The sequence below is a fragment of the Glycine soja genome, chromosome 1 (genome assembly GCF_004193775.1).
Source record: "Glycine soja cultivar W05 chromosome 1, ASM419377v2, whole genome shotgun sequence".
NCBI lineage: Eukaryota > Viridiplantae > Streptophyta > Magnoliopsida > Fabales > Fabaceae > Glycine > Glycine soja.
The window spans coordinates 21,486,665-21,506,765 of NC_041002.1; the positions used below are offsets into that span (position 1 = coordinate 21,486,665).

Here is a 20,101-nt window from a genome sequence, read left to right on the forward strand (position 1 = left end):
TCAAGTCCAATCTTCATTCTAGAGATCTTCGACTAAAGGAATCTAGGAATGATGATGAAGCCTTTGTGTCTGGATTATCAGTGACTGATTTTTCTAAAGGCCAAAGAAGAAGAAAGGAAAAGATGACAAAAAGAGCAAAGCTAATCCTAAGGGCATCTGCAATTACTACCAAAAATCGGGTCATTAGAAGCGAGATTGTCCAAAGAAAGCAAAGGAAGATTTTGTTGCTACTCTTGTGTAGAATGAATCCTCGTTAGAAAGTAATTTGGTTCTAGTTGTTGGTGAACAACTAACACAACATTTTGAAAAATGGGTATTGGACTAAAGTTTTTTTTATTATGTGTCAACACAGACATTGGTTTATGACATATGAGAATAAGTCTATGTTGGATCGAGTGGCCTCAGAATAATTAAGAAGCGGGGGGGGGGGTTGAATTAATTATTCCTAAAACTTTACCAATTAAAAATTACTCTTTTAAGGCTTTTACTTTTGTTGTTAAGAGAATATGGAGTAGAAGAGAAACTTAACAGAAAGTAAAAGCGAAAATTAAATGCACAGCGGAAAGTAAAAGAGTAGGGAAGAAGGAAACAAACACACAAGAATTTTTATACAGGTTCGGCAACAACTCGTGCCTACCTCCAGTCCCCAAGCGACCTGCGGTCCTTGAGATTTCTTTCAACCTTGTAAAAATCCTTTTACAAGCAAAGATCCACAAGGGATGTACCCTCCCTTGTTCTCTTTGAACCTAGTGGATGTATCCTCCACTAGAACTGATCCACAAGAGATGTACCCTCTCTTGTTCTCAGTCAAACCCAAGTAGATGTACCCTCTACTTGTGCCACAAAGGATGTACCCTCCAATGTGTTAAGACAATGATCTCAGGCTGTTAAACCTTTGATACTTTGTGAATGGGGATACAAAAGAATTCTCAGGCGGTTAAACCTTTGAACGCTTTTGTATTAGGGAATGGGAAGAATCAAAAGAATTCTCAGACTGTGTCGTTTTGAATTCTTTGACAAGGGAGAAGGGAGACACAAAAGAATTCAGGCGGTTAGTCCCTTGTTCTTTTGGAAAAGAGAGAAGAGAGACACAAAAAGAATTCAGGAGGTTAGTCCTTAGCAAATTCTTTTTGGCAAAGGGAGAAGAGAATGAAAAGATGAATAGCACAAGTTTTCAAGGTTTAGAAAACCAGAAAACTTCAGAAAGCTTTTGGTACAAAAGAAGAAGAAGAATAACTTCAAAGAGATTTCAAGGCTTGTAAAGGATTGTAAGAGATTGTTAGAAAGATTGATTGAAAAAGCAAAACAAAGCCTTGCTTTTATAGACTCTTCAGTTTGAAAACATTTTCAAACTCATTTTGCTATTGGTAATCGATTACAACAATATGGTAATCGATTACCAGAGAGTAAAAACTCTTTGGTAAATGTTTTGTCAAAAATTCATGTGCTATTCAAAGTTTTTGAAAAAACTTTTTAATACTAATCGTGATTGAGTCTTTTCTTCATTCTTGAATCTTGAGTCTTGAATCTTGATCTTGATTCTTGAGATCTTGAATCTTGAATCTTGATTCTTGTTTGTAGGCTTTCTTCTTAAGTCTTGAATTCTTCTTGATTCTTGAACTCTTGACTTGTTCTTGATTCACTTGAGATGTTCTTTGATTCACTTGAGTTGTTCTTTGACCTTTTGAGCTTTTTGTTCATCACTTTTGTCATCATCTTTTGTTGTCATCATTGTTATCATCAAAACACCTTTGAATCATTGTTGATTCATCATGAAGCTTTGCTTCCACAGTCTAGTGGTAACATCCTCACGGGCAACAATGCTCCTTGTAAGTCTGTCAGTATAGGTTCTGTATAAATCAGAATGCATGATGGTGTTGTTAGAACCTTAACTGAAGTTTGTCACATTTTAGAGCTTAAGAAAAATCTTGTATTTGTGAGTTCCATGAATTTCAGATGTTTTTGTTGCTTGGTCGAAGTTGGAGTTATGCACATCAAAGGAAAAGGGAAGTTTGTGATAATTCTAGGAACCAAGCAAGGAAATTTGTACATCCTTCAGGGGTCCAATGTGATAGGCTCTGTGTCTATTGTTTCATAATCTAGAATCCATGTGTCTAATAGCTCGTTTGAATTCTTTGTGGCATCTACATCTAGGCCACATAAGTGAAAATGGTCTGGATATTTTGAGAAAGCGAAACTTACATGGAAATCACAAAGTGGAACCACTTTAGTTTTATGACTACTGTGTTTGTGGGAAGCAGCATCAGACGAAGTTCCGAAAGGCCGTGTACACAACAAAGGCCATGTTGGACTACATCCATTATGATTGTTGGGAGGGGCAAGACATTTCCTCTCCATCATTGATGGTTTCTCCAGGATGATATGGATATTCATGATGAAACATAAACCTGAAGCTTTCATATTTTTCAAGTATTGGACGATTCTCATGAAGAATTAGATAGGAAAAATAGTAAAGTGTCTTAGGACTAACAATGGCTTGAAATTTGGTTCTACTGAATTCAATGAGTTTTGTAGAGATGGAGGTATAACAAGACAACATAATATATGTTATACTTCACAACAAAACAAAGTAGCTGAAAGAATGAGCAAGGCCTTGTTGGAAAGGGTCAAATGCATGATATTTAATTCAGGTTTTAATAAGAGTTTTTTAGCTGAGGCAGTCAACATAACATGCCATCTCACTATCCATTGCCATTGACTTCAAGACCCCTATTAAGGTATGGTGTAACTGATGTAGCTCCATGTAGAGCTTGTAGGCCTTGGATCTTCTTCATCAATGGACTCCTTTTCTTCTTGAAGAGCAATGGTAGTGGAATGGAGAAGGAGGAGAAGATGAGTCAAGAACAAGCTCACCACTATAGGAGGCCATAGATAAGAGCTTGAAGGTAGAAGAAGATGAGTGGAGGGAGATGGAGAAAGGGGGCACGAATTTTATGCCTCAAATGAGATCTGAACTTTGAAGTCTAATTTATCAAATGATCAAAGTTGAAAAAATGCACACACAATGCCTCTATTTATAGTCAAAGTGTCACACAAAATTGGAGGGAAATTTGAATTTATTCAAATTTCACTTGAATTTGAATTTGTGAAGCCAAATTTGGAGCCAAACTTTCACTAATTATGATGAGTGAAATTTTACCTATGTTTCAGCCCATTAATCCAAGATCAAGTCCAAGATTCTCCACTAAGTGTGCTTAGGTGTCAAGAGGCATGTAAAGCATGAAGGACATACACAAAGTGTGACTATGATGTGGCAATGTGGTGCAGCAAGCAAATGCTCACCTCCCCCTTAGGATGGTCCAAAATTTAATTGGATTAAGCTTCTCCCAATTCAATTAAATTTCTCTCCCAACACACACACATCAAATAGTACACTTAATGCATGTGAAATTACAAAAGTACCCCTAATACAAAAACTAGTCTAAGTGCCCTAAATACAAGGGCTGAAAAACCCTACATTACTAGGGTACCCTCCCTACACTATCGAGCCCTAAATACAAGGCCCAAATATAATAAAACCCTAATATAATATGTACAAAGATAAGTGGGCTCATACTTAGCCCATTGGCCCAATGTCAACCCTAGGGCTCATGAGAACTCTAGGGCCCTTGCATCTCTAGCCCAATCTTCTTGGAGTCTCCTAGCCATGGCTCTGGTGATGAGTCCCCTCCGTAGGAGGATTGCATCACTAAAAAACCAACTAAATACTTAATGCCGAAGGTGTTTGGATGTCCGACCTATTATCATGTAAGAGAAGGTTAGCTGGAGCCTAAAGTCTTTATGGGCTATAGAGATGGAGTCAAAGGATTCTAAGTCTAGTCTCCATATGATAGATAGGTCATTTTCAGTAGCGATGTCGTCTTTGACGATATGCTACATTCTAAATTTGATGAAGATTTAGGCAATTCTAAGGATGTCACTAAGCAGGTGGAGTTTGAGAGCTCCATAATCAGAAACATTAGTGACCAAAAGTAGTTTGAAAGCACTTGATGAGAATGATGAAGATCTTCAAATGCACCCTCAACATCAAAATTTAGCACTAGTTGAAGGGACTGACTGGACGGGTCAAAACCATCCAAAACAGCCCAAAACCACAACACCTAAAAAGTCACAAAGGCAAATCTAAGATCCTGAAGGATATAGCTTTGATATAGTGTCTTATGTGCTACAAATACTAGAAGAAATTGATTCATTTGAACTAACTAGTTATCCGAAAGAAAATTCTTGTTCTGAAGCTGAAGAGGGGAGGATGCCTATGAATGAAGAGATGGAATCCCTTTAGAAGAACCAGACTTGGGATATAGTTGAGCTACCAAAAGGCAGATGAGTAGTAGGGGGCAAGTGGATCTTTAAGAAGAAATCTGGATCATCCACTAAAGAAGTCATCGGTTATAATGCATGTCTAGTAGTTAAAGGCTACAATCAAAAGGAAGGAATGGACTACAACAAGATATTCTCTCCAGTAGTTCCACACACCTCCATACGTGTTTTGGTGGTCCTAGCAGCAACTTTGGAGATGGAGTTAGCACAACTCTATGTCAAAACTAGCTTTCTCCATGGATGATCGGAGAAAGACATTCTGATGCAACAAGCTAAAGGTTTTGAGGTGGAAGGAAAGGAAAATTTTGTCTATAGATTGAAGAGGTCTCTTTATGGGCTAAAGAAATCACCAAGGCAAAAGTACAAGATATTCGATGAGTTCATTGTCTCTAATGGGTACATCAGAAGTCCCAATGGCTCACATGTTTATCATAGCACGGTGGAGGATGGTTCCCACATCTATCTACTACTCTATGTGGATGACATGCTCATAGCATCTTAAAATTTGTTGGCAACTCATAAGCTAAAGCCATTACTCAGTAGTGAATTTGAGATGCAGGACATGGGAGCTACTGAAAAGATTTTGGGCATGGAGATCATGAGGGATCAAGATCAAGTCTAGAAGAAGCTTTTCTGTGTTAGAAGGAATTCATTTAGAAAGTGCTAAATCATTTTGGGATGACATCCGCAAAACCAACATGCACTCCTTTAACAACGTCCATTCATCTATCTAAACTCTATACTACTCAATCAGAACCAGAGAAGGAATACATGTCTCATGTTCCTTATGCAAGCATTGTAGGCAGTCTCATGTATGCTATGGTATACACTAGACCGAACCTAACACAAGTAATCGGTGTTGTGAGTAGGTATATGGGTAATCTTAGGAAGGAAAATTGGCAAGCTATGAAATGTATATTCAGGTACCTTAAAGGTACAACTAATATTCGACTCGTCTACCATGGAGACACGTCATGTGCTTTTGTTGGTTACTCAGATTTTGACTATGCTGCAAATTTGGATGCAAGGAGATGTGTGATTGGGTACCGCTCACGATTGGCAACTCTCTTGTTAGTTGGAAGGCAACACTTTAGCCCACAATGGCCTTATCCACCCTAGAGGCAGAATACATGGCTCTAGCAGAAGTCGCATAGAAAGAGGTCTGGCTGAATTGTCTGGTTAGACATATTGGATTTCCAAAGGAAAAAACTATCATTTTATGCGACAGTATTGCAATCTATTGAGCTAAGGATCAAGTCCATCATGAGAGGACTTAACGCATTGACATCAGATACCACTTCATCTATTCTAAGAAGAGGGTCGAAGTTCAGAAAGTTGATACGACGGGGAATCTAGTTGATATTTTCACAAAGCCTATTCTAAGAAGCAAGTTCGTGCATTGTCTAAAAGTACTTAACGTAGGTTGTTGGAAATGAATTAAGTTATTTGTAATTCAGAAATGTTATTGAAACAAGGTGGAGATTGTTGGACAATGAACAATAGAGATAGGGTGGACAACAACCTTGGTTGTCTGGTCCAGTATTGTTGTCTCCTGTATTGATCGTCCAATCTTTTGTAATCTGATGAAGCACCTACTCTCGTAGAAAGGGGAGTCTAGTCCGGTGGTTCTTTAACATAGATTGTGTTGTAAGTACAATTGTTTTCTGTTGTAACCATTTTCGATTAAACAGTTAGTTGTTGTCTCCTTTATAAGGAGCTTTATATTGTGTTTATATAGCTTGAGAGTATTTTGAACCCCTTCGTTGTAAATTCTGATATTCGCAATAAATTTCATCTATCATTTGAACTTCTCTATCTGAATAAAATTTTTTGAATCTTTCCCCACAAAATCTAACCTTATTTTCAAGTTTAATTCATCAAAGATTTAATTTAAAATGATATATGAAATAATAAAAATCTAACACTTCTATAAAATTTTATTTTACAAGAGAAATCATTAATTTAATAGAAAATTAAATAAATTAAAAGAATCAAACAAAATATGAAAAACTCCCTCTATTCCTAATTATAAGACATTGTTGATTAATTTACGCTTTTTAAGAAATTTAATTAATTTAGTTATTAGCATTAAGTTTGTTTGTATTGTTTCAAAATTACCCTTAAGTAATTAATGCATGGAGATAAAGTAATAGCAGTGGAGTTTTAATTTTAAAACTAAACTCTTCCATTCTCCAATCCTCATAAGAGAGAGAAAGAGACAACTCATAATATTTACTATTTATAAACTAAGTTAATTAAGGGTATTTGGTAAAAAAAATTAATTAATGCAATGGACAAGTAGAAAAGAGTCTTATAAAAATGGACATTTTTTCAAACAATGTCTCATGAAAAAGGATTGAGGGAATATTTATTTATGTAATCTTTTTATATGTCACAATTTATTCAATTACAATATTAGATCATAGGGTAATATAAATAAATTCAAATATTGAATTTAATAAGTCAACCTCTCAACACTAATAATAATATTAATAATGGTAGCAATATCCACAAGTATTTCTCCTCCTAGGCAAAATCGATTGGAATAGAAATGGAATAATTAATCTGTTTCTCCGTCTCTTTGCTAATAAATCTGTAGTATCATGGAAAATAGTAGGATGTGTAAAATGAGAAGATTGATATGTAAAAAAACTATTTGACTTAGCTCCGTTCCTCTTTGTGCTTTGGAGGGCTATCCATATTTGCATGATCCCAAATGATTGTGTTCGTGCTAGAGGGGGTATTGCAGTGTCTATGCGCAGTTTGTGTGAGGCAGTCGAAGAGAATTCCGAACATAGAACATATGTTCTTACGATGCAGGTTTGTTTGTATCATTTGGAGATGGCTGGAAATGGTTCTGGTGTTTAATATGGACCAGACTTCTTGTGTATCCTTCCTGAATTCTTTTAGATTAAAGAGAAGTGGTTGAGTCTGGGAAGTGATGATATCGGTCGTGGTGCATACAATTTGGGTTATATGGCATTGTAGAAATAGTTTGAGGTTTAGAAATGTTAAAGTTTCCACGCAACAAGCTAAATCTATGATTGTAACTGCCTCATCTTTGACGGGATATCTATCAAAGGGAGTAGCTTCAAATTCAATTTATGATTTTTCTCTTTTGTAGAATTTCATGGTGAATTTGAAACCTCCAAAAGTTGTCCAGATTAAACAGGTAGATTGGCACAGCCTTCCAAGTGGCTATATCAAATGTAACACTGATGGGGGCATCTAGAGGGTCTCCAGGTCATGCAGCCAGCGGTGGTATTTTTAGGGATAGCTTTGGAGTATTCCGTGGTTGCTTCTCATTTTTTATTGGTATTAAATCTGCAGTTCATGCGGAGTTGTGTATAGCCATGGTGGCGATTGAGCAAGCTTCTTTGGTGGGATGAAATAGTCTTTGGTTGGAGTGTGATTCAAGGTGGTTCTTCAAGCTTTCAAGAATGAAAACATTGTTCCATGGGAATATAAAAATAGATGGAATCGTTGTATTTGTTTGTGCTCTTCCATGAGCTTTCAATTTTCTCATATTTATAGGGAAGGTAATCAGTGTGCGTGCAGATAGTTTAGCTAACTATGTTGTTGACCATAGGATTGACTATATTTAGAGGGATTTTATTCCAACTTTCATTAGGCTTAATAGTTTCCGCAATCAATGTGGATTGCCTTCGTATCGTTTTAGTTTATTTTATTTTAATCCCCCAACTTTCTTTGATCTTGTTGATTTTTTATTTCTTAATAATATTGTGGCTAGGTTGCTTATGATGGACTGAAGAAGAGGTGCTTGCTATCAACAAATATTATAACAATATTAAAAAATAGTAACAACATTATAAGTTTAATAGCAATAATAATAGAAAATCAACAGTAATACTAGTTTAGAATAATGATAATTTGATAACAATAATACCATGATCAGTAATAAAACAAATAGAAAAAAATAGTTAATAATAATAGTAATAACAATTAAATCATTTATATTTTTAAAAAGGAACATTACACTTATTTATGTGCACTTTTTTCATTTAGAGTTGAAATATATAATTTCTTATATTCTTACACATGAGTTGTATGAATAAAATAAATTTAAAAAGGAAAAAAATGTCATGTGGATGTTCTTTATCAAGTTATAGTAACATTGTCTTATGATATAAAAAACACATATATGACTTTTACTGCCTTTTCATTTTATAATTTTGTTTATTTATATTATAATAACTGTTCTTTAAATTCTAAAGAAAGACCTTTCAAAATTGTAACTTCCATTTATCTTCACCATCTAGTGGAAGAAGAGAGAATTTGTATGATTTTGTTCACACACTTAAATACACAGCCTATAAACATGGCATCAGCAAGAAAAGTAATTACCCTCTCTACAAACGCCCATAAATAGGCAGAACTTCAGTCAGCAATATGCCTCCCAAGAAGAACTAAAAATATACAAAAGCTAGGAGGCAAAACAACAACCACCCTTTTTCCCACCATTATCTATCTCTTGGTTGGGAACAATTATCCTGCTTCCCTTGAGAAGCCCTGAACCCCAATTATCATCGTCACTAGCAGTGAGTGATTTCTTGGCATGAATCCGGTATATCTCAGTTAGAATAGTCAAAAAGCAAGTTTCAACATTAGTGGACTCAAGTGCTGATGTCTCCATAAAGAAAAGGTTCTCTCTTTGTGCAACCTCCTCTGCATCTTCCATTGGCACTGCTCTAAGGCTCCCCAAATCACACTTGTTCCCAATTAGCATGATCACTATGTTTTGGTCAGCGTGGCCTCGCAACTCTTCCAACCACCTTACCATGTGGTCAAACGATTGGCGCTTAGTCATGTCATACACTAACATTGCCCCTACAGCACCTCTATAGTATGCACTTGTAACTGCCCTATACCTGAAAGAGAGAAATTCGAGTCAATTTTCAAGGTTCAAACTAAAATACCAAATAAAGGAGGAACACAACAAACATGTGAGTACAAAATATGCATCCAAGCAAAACCATAATAGGTAACTTCAGTTACTTATATCTCATAGTACAGAAAAAGAAGAACTATCCACAAAACCCACAAGGAAGAGTTAGCATATGAGGTCAAAATTAGTAACTACGTACTTCATTAATTAATGCAAGTCTTAATTGCAAGATCTAGCTAATAACTTTATTAATCTATTAAGACAGTACGATACCATAGGTCAAGTTAGTAATTCCTTTGTTTTTAAAACAGCCTAATATGAAAATTTTATTCACAAATTTGCTCATAGGATACCAAGTGAACCTTAAATTCTAGCTAAGTAAAAAATGAGATTGAGACGGCCACCATTCATTTTTATGGTGCAATTTTCTCAAGATTCCTTTAGCTATTGTTAGACTAATTAATAATATGGATGAGGCTTCATCGGTTGCTGAACAGGGAATTCCCTAAGTAACAAGAGCTGCATAACTTAAGAAATAGGATTGGGGAAAGGAAGATGGTTGAAAAATATTTTCTGTCTTGCTATGAACTCAACTATTCAACTATGAATTTATATGTCATTCCTAAACCAACCATTAGAAACAGTTAAGTTTCATATACGTGAAGCCAAAAATGACCTTTCTTTATGTTTAAAGTTAAAATGCTCCACAAAGTTTTTCACAAAAATATCCGTATAGCTAGACTTTCTCTGGTTGAATTTCAATAAATGAATTGACATGCTCAAGGACTTGGATTATAATCCTTACCAATTTTCCTTATCCAACAAACATCATTAAATTCAACTTAACCGTGTCCAAATTTTAATTAATATTTTCTATGTAGTACTATATCATATCCATGAGCATACCCTAGAAAATAATATAATTCTACAAACGATTTTTGGAATCATGAATTGATCCAATTCAATCATTTGCATCACAAACAACCAAAAAATTTAAAAATACATATATTAATTTTGTTGGCAAAAGTTATATGTATACCTTTCTTGGCCAGCGGTGTCCCATATCTGAGCCTTGATGGTCTTGTTATCAATGATGAGAGTTTTAGTCTGAAACTCTACTCCAATGGTTGCCTTGGAATCGAGGCTGAATTCGTTCCTAGCAAAGCGTGCAAGCAATTGAGTTTTTCCAACTGCAGAGTCCCCAATCAACACCACCTTGAACACGTAATCAATCTTTTGGTGATAATCTCCATACAAATTCGACATCCTCACAATTCCCTAACCCACATGCATCTAATTGTAATTAACCGCTATATAATGGGATGATCCTTCATCATCGTTTGGTTAATTGATTGATGAGAAATTGAATGTCAATAAGGAATCAAGAAGATTGGAAGATCATGGAAATTTGGACGTGAGAATTGGAAGGGCGTGACGTGATGCAATCGGAGAAACAAAATGGATGGCAAATTCTTCCTCCTTTTTGGATGCATCTGAGTTTCCTCGCGTTAAAAACTAAAAAATTTGTTGTTAAACAAATTTGCATTATATATATATATATATATATATATATATATATATATATATATATATATATATATATATATATATATATATATATATATATATTATTTCCTTTAAAATATTAAAAATTTGGGAATATAATATTTTATGATAAAAATTGTGCTTTTAGTTTCTGTCATTTGGGTCAAACATGGTAAATATTCTTATATTTTCATAATTATGAATTTAGTTTTCAAATGTTAAAAAAGTTACGTGAATTTAGTTCTTTCTCTCTAAGAATTTGTCATGTTTTTTTTAAAGTCAAGAAATACTACGTAATACTATAAATAATATAACATATTTTATTTATAATTAGGAATAAAAATAGACTAAGTTGTTTGCATTACTGCAAAAGTCATTTACTACAATGTAGCAACAAATACGGTTGGCCAAAAACGTCGTAGAATCTTTAGATTGTAAATTCAAGGACGGTTATTTTAAAAATCCGTCTTTTGAATTGATATGTTTTTTTTTCTCTCTTATTTATCTTCTTGGGTACACTGCTGGTGACCCTTCATTTTCCACTCACCCTTCACTTTCCTCTCTCTCATTGTTGCCTTGTATCTCCCTTTTTCTTTGTCGCAAACCCTACCGTGGTCAGGTGCCAAATCTCTGAGTCCGAGAGGCTCAGCTCCACCAGGGTCAGCACCAATTCTTTCCTCCTCCTTGACTCCTCTGCACGCAGTTTCTTTTGCCTCATCACCTCGCTCTTGCTCAGCGCCGCGATGTCGGTCCCTGGGACCGGCATCGGTTTCAGCGGCATGCTACACCTAGGCTCGAAGGTGTGCCCCACGTGCCGCTTTGGGAGATCATGCGGGAACAGAACGTGAATTTCAGAGGAGGAGGTAAGGGGTTCGGTGATGCCGAGGCTGTGGAGCTTCTTGGCGATTCGTTCAATGGCGGAGGAGATTGACAGGTTCGGGTTTGAATCTCGGGAGGGGAGCAACGAATGGGGAATCTGGTTTTGAATTAGGGGAATTGAAGAGGGGAAAAATTCAATGAAGAAGGAAAGGTGTATTGAAAGTGGATATGAGTTGCAGGAAGCAACATTTCAGTAGCAGTTACTTACTTCATGGAACATGGATGAATAAAAATATGAGGTCCCAAGGCATTTTTTTTTAAAATTATTGTATGTATTAAAAATTGCTCGAATTCGGATTCGAACCGTGAAGAGGAAGTCGAATAGGTTTTTGTCTGTTAATCCTCTGCAATTTCAATAATAATTTTTTACTGAACAAAGAGAAAAAATACACAAAAGAAAACTCATTTTTTGGCTATGGCTTCCGAAAACACTATCTATTAATTGCTTCAACACCCCTTCGGTGCAGTTCTCCCTACCAAAAATCCATCTATTTTGCAAGAAACAATTAATTTAGCAGTATTTTTTTTTCTAGTACAGTCCTTAAACAGAATACTTGAATGCATGGAATATACGAATACCCAAAGAGTAAATTTTGATGATATATTCAATATACGAATTTTCTCAGAGCTTTGTGTTCTATTCTGACCTTTCTAGTTTCTTCTCCAATTAATATACCCTTAACATGTATTTTTCTCCCTTTTGCTTCATTCTTAATTTTTTTTCATTTTTAATTGTCTTATTTAAACATTGCTTGTTTCTATCGTATCAAGAATTTGTTTTCACATAAATAATTAGTCTATATTTTAAGCATTGCTTTGAGTCTGGTTTTGTACTCACTTTAGAGCACCTAAGGTATATTGATATTATTATCTTATTCTGGACTTGCTGTTTTCTAACAAGAGCAAAGGTATTGGCTTCACCACTTTATGTTACTAATGTTCTATTCATGTCATGCCAGTTAGTGGTTTACACTGTCGTTATTTGGTTTGTATCTTCATACTGGAAGTGCCATGACTTTGTAATTCATAACCACATGGTTGATGATAATGGAAGCACGAGAACAAACTTAAATTTGTTCACAACTAACAATTTGAAAATTATGAATAACAATTTGAACAAACTTTAATTTTTTTTTATGCTGATGTTGTATGATTTTTTATACAAAATCTAGTTTTTTAAGGCAAATTATTTTAGGTAGTTATAATTTTAATCTTCTCAAATTCAGAATTATTATCAATTTTCCCAAAGATGAATATGTTATTAATAATAACTAAAATAAGTGGTTTGTTCAAGGACCTGGGGTAGGTGGGGAAAATGTCCTTGACTTGTTTTTAATATGACAAAATTGAAACTTACCTTTCTGACTTTCTTCCGTTTCATATTGGTGCCTTAATTTGTAGAATTGTAGTTGCTGTTGCCTGAGAATACAGCAACATCAACGAAAAAAGGTGAACTTGTGGTTTCTTCTCCTCAAAATATTTCAAAGCTGTTGCTAATCCTTGGAAGTAGGCATTATAGTTCTATTTCAGAACTAGGTGTTGTGTTATTTTAAAGACAGTAGACAGGTATATTTCTATGGATTTTTGAAATGGGATGCAGACTTTGTTTTCATTTATATTTCAATGGAGGAATTCTTTTTATTCTATAATAATTGGATATTTTAAAGTTCAATTTTGATTCTCATGTTTTTTTGTTTTGGATAATTCATAGTTTTATTATATTCAGACACAAGGCAAATTTTGCTGATTTAAATATTAACACTGCGACAGTAATTGCAAGGGAAAGATTAAAGAAGAATTTGTCCGTCGAGGCTTCAAGTCACACGTATTGCCTTTGCCTATAAGTTCCAACTTCCATTTGCTTCAAGTCGAGGCAAATTTTGCTGATTTAAATATTTTTTTCAATATGTTTTTTAAAATAATTATTATAATAATTAAAATTTTTTTAAAATATTTTATACTTGTCTTTATAATATGATTTCACTCACGTCAGAGGTTCCAGATTATGCCATGACTTTTGTGAATGGAACTTCATCAAAGTAAGTTTTCTTTAATAATTTGGATTTTAAGTCCAGTTTGTGTTGACTCAGATTTTATTTATGCGAGAAATTTGATTTATTTTAAATTTTTTTGTCATTTCTTTTTCTTTTCTTTTCTTATAATTATGCAAAAGATTTAGTTGTTTGTATTCCTCTTTTTCTTTGTTTGCAGGGCCTGTTGCCACCCCTTGATGCTCCACACCATTTGCGCAAACATGAATAGGGTCCTTATCGAGAAGGTAGGCCTTTGCATTTTAGGATAATTTATAACAGTTATATAGAGTAATTAGTAGATATGGAAGGATTTGAAACATATGGTTTGTGCAGGGATTGGTTGAGCTTCTTTAATTTGAATGACACATAGCATTTTAGCTGGTTGTAAATTGATCTTTGCTTGTCTTTTTTATTTAGTTCTGCTTGAGATGTTTGATGATTGCCTTTGGTGGACTGGCTGTGTTGGAAGAGAGTATTGAAGAAGATGATAACTTAAAGGTAATACAATGTTTCTTTTAGTATTTATACATGCTTGTAACTTGTAATTGTGAGACTGATGCCAACTACTAATTACATGCTTGTAATTAATATTTTATTATTTTTATACTATTTATAACACATAATATATGAACTATTTAACTAATCCACACATGACCTGAAAAAAAAACTAATTCTCATATAAATTAATTAAGAAAGATATTTAATTTAAAGAAGTTACTATCTTTTTGTTCTTATTTTTTATTTATTCATGCTTTTTATTTTTTAATCTAAATTTTGACTGAAACTAATTAGAAATGTCATTACTTTTAGTTCATGTATTTAAATAACAACATTTAATTGGTGACTAATAACGAAATCACCAAAAAGTCTAACAAATAATCTCATGATTTTTTTAAAACTGTATTTTTAATCTTTTATTAATTATTAATTATTAATGCAGTACATTTTTTATGGACCAATATGACTACATTTTAATACTTCTTGTTTATTGATAATCAATGTTTCTGAAACTATTACATTTGGGGACATATATATGGCTGTAGATATGGTGCATATCTTCAATTCAAAGACGGTGCTTACATCAACACCGACTTTGAAAGTAGGCATTCAAAGACGGTGCTTACATCAGCAACGTCTTATAATGCCTACTTTCAAAGACGGTTGCTGAGGTAAGCACCGTCTTTGAAAGTTGCTCACTTTTGAAGACGGTGTTTTGGGACCCGTCGTTGAAATTTTTAAGCTTTGACGACGTCAAATTCAACGACGTTCGAAAAACGTCGTTGTATCCCCTATTTGACCGTCATAGAATCGCTTTTTTCCAGTAGTGTTGATAGGGACCTATGTCCTAGCTTATATCAGGCCGAACAATAGGCCCATGCCATACATTCTAGAAAATAAATTAGACCAGGATCTTTAAAATTAATTTTATAATTTATATTTTTTGTATTATTATTATTATTATTATTATTATTATGTTAGTATTTAAGATAACATTTAATTTTGTTTTTATCAGTTACCTTAATTATAAAAAAAGTGTATTAGTGTTAATGAAATTTAAATTTAAATGAGAATCAAAATATATTTGTGTTATTAATTAATTCAAATTAGAAAATATAATTATTTATTATATTATATGTTGGCATAATTATTATGAGTTAGAATATGCTAATCATGATTGGTTTTTACAATTAGAATAATTACCTTAATTAAAATAAAAATATATATTAGTGTTATTAATTAATTTTGATTATAATAAATAATTATATTATTAATTAGAATTATCTAATAATTAATGTTTATATAATTATAATTTAGTGAGAAGGAGTATCATGATTCTACATGTCATTTGCTACCCACGTGACAAAGCCTACATTGGTTATGTTCGGCACAATATTTCAGGTAGTTTTTAACTTTTTTTACTAGTTGATTTTTTTTGACTATTTGGTAAACAAACTTTTTTTGGTAGCTTCTAGCATCTTTTAAAATGCTACTTGAAGTAACATTTTTTTAATACGCTAGTTTCTAGCTTCTAACTTTTTATATTTTTTTCATTTTTATCCTCGATATATTTATCCAACTTGCTAGTTATCTTTTTTAAATAAATCATGATTTTATTATTTATATATCATTTTACAGTTTCCAGCTACTTCAACATCTAGTTTTACCAAACACTTGTAATTTAATAAGCTAACATTTCAGCTTCGAGATAGTTTTTTAGTTAGTTTTGCTGAACATAGTCTTTGTTTAGGTAAAAAAAAAAAGTAGGTTTGTTAAAGAGAAATGATACTTGTACAATACTTTGTACAACAAAATATACAACTAAGAGAGAAAGAGATAAAAGGGAAAATATATGATATTGTATAAATTGTTGTACAACTTGTTGTATGTGTATCATATCTTTTTGTTAAAAAGATCAGACCCTAGGCCATTCGGAAGTCTTTTAGGCTTAATAGACAAACCTATTTAAAAAACATAAATAATAATAATAATAATAATAATAATAATAATAATAATAATAATAATAATGATGATGATGATGATGATGATTATTATTATACTAAATTCATTATATTGTACTAAATCTTATATTTGTTTTCTCTTTTCAAATGTTAAACATGTTGATCTACATAAAAAGTTAAGCTAAATCTTGTAATTAACTTTAATTAAATATAATTTTTTTTCTTATTTACAAAATATATTCTTAAATAAATTATCACGAGTGTTATATTAAACCTTTGAAATATGTTTATCTTGTATAAAGAAGATAAATTTGATACTTATAAAACCTAACATGTTGGTGTTAAATTATCACAAGATAGGACCTTAAACAAGCTTATATTCTAGGCCAAGCTTTTAAAAAAAGGGCTTTGACATGTAAATAGGTCAAATTTGGGTCATATACTTTTAACTAAGGTTAGGCTTAGGCCTAGCAAAACCTAGCATGACCTAGCCTATTTCCACCTCTATCAATTCCATGTTAGCATACTTATCAGACCGTCATGTCATTTACCATGTCACAATGTCAATATCACATCATCATATCATCCATTTCTACCAAAAATTTGACAGTTGGCTAATAGTTAGGGATGGGCATACGGACTGGTCTGACCCATTTAAGGCTCGTGAAGCCCATGTTTTAAACAGATGGGATAAACCAAATGCACAAAATAAATGGATTTTGTTTCAAGGTCTGTATCCAGCCCGCAAAAGCCCACAGTCCCAAAAATTAATTTCAATTTTTGATAAAAATATTTTAAAAGGTGGAAAATGTATAAAATTAGAAGAAAAAAATTATGTCATTTTTAAAGCTAAAATTCATCACACTAAAATATACCCACATTTTAAAGATAACAAATTAAAAATAAAAACCTAAACTAAACATCAAAATCTTAACATAACAAATTAATAATTCTTGCACATTGGACTTAGGCAGGTTAAATGGGTAGTCTGTGAGTCTGTGTATTGTTGACTCCCCAATGCAGTTACTTTTTGTTCATATATGTCTCAAGGAAATTTCAATGGGGGTTTACCGGAAAGCACACCGGATCGTCAAGTATTTAAAATGGATGAATCCGAATATCGAACACAGGGAACTAATGTTAGCCTGAATTAAGTTCAGAATTGAAGCATTGTTGAGAGAACATGTATGAGTGGTAATTTCAAATAGAATTTAAACTAAACTTCTATGCTAAAAACTATAAAATGCAAGGTAAATAAAATGATAGCAGTAGGTAGAAATGTTGGGTCTTTCTAACAAACAAGTTGATGCATAGAAATATAATTTGTCCTTAGATCCCTTTTGTTGGACTAGGCTCGATTTAGACAGCCCTCTTAGGTTTAGACTAACTTAAACTGAGTTTCGTCCGCAGATCCCTCATTTAAGACTAGACTCAGCTCAAGTAGCTTACGAAAGTTTAGCCTAATTTAGCCTAAGCTTTGTCCGCAGATCCCTCATTTAAGACTAGGCCTAAACTAAACAGCATTATTGTAATAGCATAATTAAAACCAAAACTTAATCCAGAGATCCCTCATTTAAGACTAAGTTTCGATCCTGCTTCAATCAAGTTCTAAGGCAACAGTACATTTCTCAATGCTAAAATCACCTAACTTTGCACACAATTGGGTGATCAAACCAAAAGCATACAAACATTAAGCATTGAATGAAGCATTGAACACAAAAAACACAATCAATTAGATATTACGTATTTACATCAGCTGTTCATTAGAAATCCCCAACTAGGGTGTTTAGCCAGCCATTAGAAAGAAACCCTAACAATAAATGAGATTAAAAGCAGAGAATGATAGTTTCTTACACAAGAAGGGGGATTCCTCCTCCTCTTCTCAGCATCTCACACTCACTCTCTACTCAATAATCTCTCTCAAATGACAAAACCTAGGCTTCAATGCACAAGTTGTTCCTCTTTGCTGCTTCTAGGGCTTTTTTCCCAAAATAGGCACTGTGGAATGATGTGCACCAGTGCCTCTGAAAATTCTGTGCCAAGTCTCAAAAAGGTGTGAACCCTAATTTTGCACAAAACAAGCTTTAAATAGGCTCAAAATTCGCGACCTTGTGCTTAGCGCCACCCTCGCGCTTAGCTCAAGTAAGTGGAATTGGGCTTAGCGCCAGTCTTGCGCTGAGCCTGGCTGATGGCACCTTCTACGCTTAACGCGCGGTTTTGATGTTGATGCTCTGCCAAATTCTCTTTTGCGCTAAGTGCGTTGAAGCTGCGCTTAGCGATGGATAAGCGCTTAGCCTAATTGCTGAGCTTAGTCCAACTGCTACTTTTTGCAATTCAAAACTTACCCTCTTTTTCACCTGAAAATGCACAGATTTCATCATTAAATCCAATGGAAACGTTCTAGAGACAACACTAACCATAAAACAAGATTTATTTACAAAATTTACTCCAAAATAACCATAAATTGGGGAACTATACAAGCTTTGGAAAATGATTTTTATACAAAAGTTAGTCGTATAAAGTGACTAACATGTATTAAGCCCGCTATGTCCACAAGCTTAACGAGTAGGACTCACAAACTCGATATAACTATGCAGATTAAAAAAAAGGTCTGTTATTCACAAGGTCTGTGGGCTTAACGCGTCGTTCCATGGATCTTGGTCCATATACCCACCCTTATTAATAGTGGACCAAAATTGCTAAATTTTATAAACATGTAAAACACTATAATTATAGGGACCAAAAGTGGATTTAATCCTAAATTATATATTTTTCACAAATAATTTATATTGTGATATTTTATTATATTAAATTATTGATATATTTTTATGAAAATATTGAAATTCATGTAGTTGAAAATAAAAAGGCTAAAATAAAATTTGGTCTCCCTATTTTTTTCAATCCACAATTGTGACCCTATTAGAAAATAGACACGTTTAGTCCCTGAATTTTCAAAAATCAAGAAATTTAGCCTGACATTCCAATTTAATTCTTTGACTATTAAGTTTTTGATGTTGATCATGCCTTAAGTGAAATACCATGCAATGCTATATTTAAGCTAACTAAAAATGATAGAATGAAAAAATATAAGAAGTTATGTTAAACCATTCAAAATTAATAAGAGGATAATATATAATATGCATATTAGGACTGTATGTCAATATTGAAGAAAATTATACATTTACAATTGAATCTTGAAGCTGCATATGACTAGAAGCATAATTATGCAGGTTACTTAAGTTAAATGGTAGATATCAATAGCTACACATGAATTAAGGATCAGCAGAAGATGCATTCTAGAGAGAATAATACAGATAGATGTGTCTACAGAGTTTAGAAAGCACACATCAGAAGCTATGATGAAAGCACCATGTAGAAGTGTATTGAGGCACTGTCATCTAAAGTGGCAAGCTCTTCAGAATATACAAAGTATCTTGGAGATAAGACAACTAGCCACCAACCGCAAGTCTTATACAAACAAGGCAACTAGTAACAACAAAATGAGACTCAAAGATATTTACAACGGTTTGCAAAAGGAGAAATGTTAGAACTAAAGACATTGGATGATGTCTGACCCCTAAAATATCTCATTGTTTTCATGATAGCAAATGTATTAAAATCTTGACGGATTAATGAATTTCATTGATTTTTTTACAGGAACTACATACCCAATTTAAGTTTGGTATTGAAATCCTATCCTTAAGCTTTATTATAACATTATGTCCAAACCTCCAATACAATTTGGAACTTGTTTTTATGAAAGAACCAACCAGCTTCCAAATCGTTGTAACCAAAAAAGCATTCATACATTTGTGAAAACTAGCATGCCATATGTTGTGTTCCTTTAAACATCCGAATGGATATAAATAACTTACACAAATGTTTATATCTAAAGTTACTTATTGTCCAATGCTTGCACATAACAAGTGTACACACTG

The 20,101-nt window shown here is 33.4% G+C and overlaps 1 protein-coding gene and 1 long non-coding RNA gene across 2 annotated transcripts; one reads left to right on the forward strand and one right to left on the reverse strand.

Moving 5' to 3' along the window:
- Positions 1 to 8,605: 8,605 nt before the first annotated feature.
- On the reverse strand, positions 8,606 to 10,746 carry LOC114404847 (ras-related protein RABA4d-like). Its single transcript, XM_028367598.1, has 2 exons — positions 10,287 to 10,746; positions 8,606 to 9,230 (listed from the first exon to the last, which is right to left on the reverse strand). The coding sequence occupies exons 1-2, from the start codon at positions 10,511 to 10,513 to the stop codon at positions 8,786 to 8,788; spliced, it is 672 nt and encodes a 223-aa protein (XP_028223399.1). The 5' UTR covers positions 10,514 to 10,746; the 3' UTR covers positions 8,606 to 8,785.
- Positions 10,747 to 12,940: 2,194 nt separating this feature from the next.
- Positions 12,941 to 19,817, forward strand: LOC114404855. Its single transcript, XR_003665151.1, has 5 exons — positions 12,941 to 13,120; positions 13,883 to 13,949; positions 14,122 to 14,202; positions 15,520 to 15,603; positions 19,394 to 19,817. It is a non-coding gene; the product is annotated as an uncharacterized LOC114404855 (long non-coding RNA).
- The last annotated feature ends 284 nt before the right edge of the window (positions 19,818 to 20,101 follow it).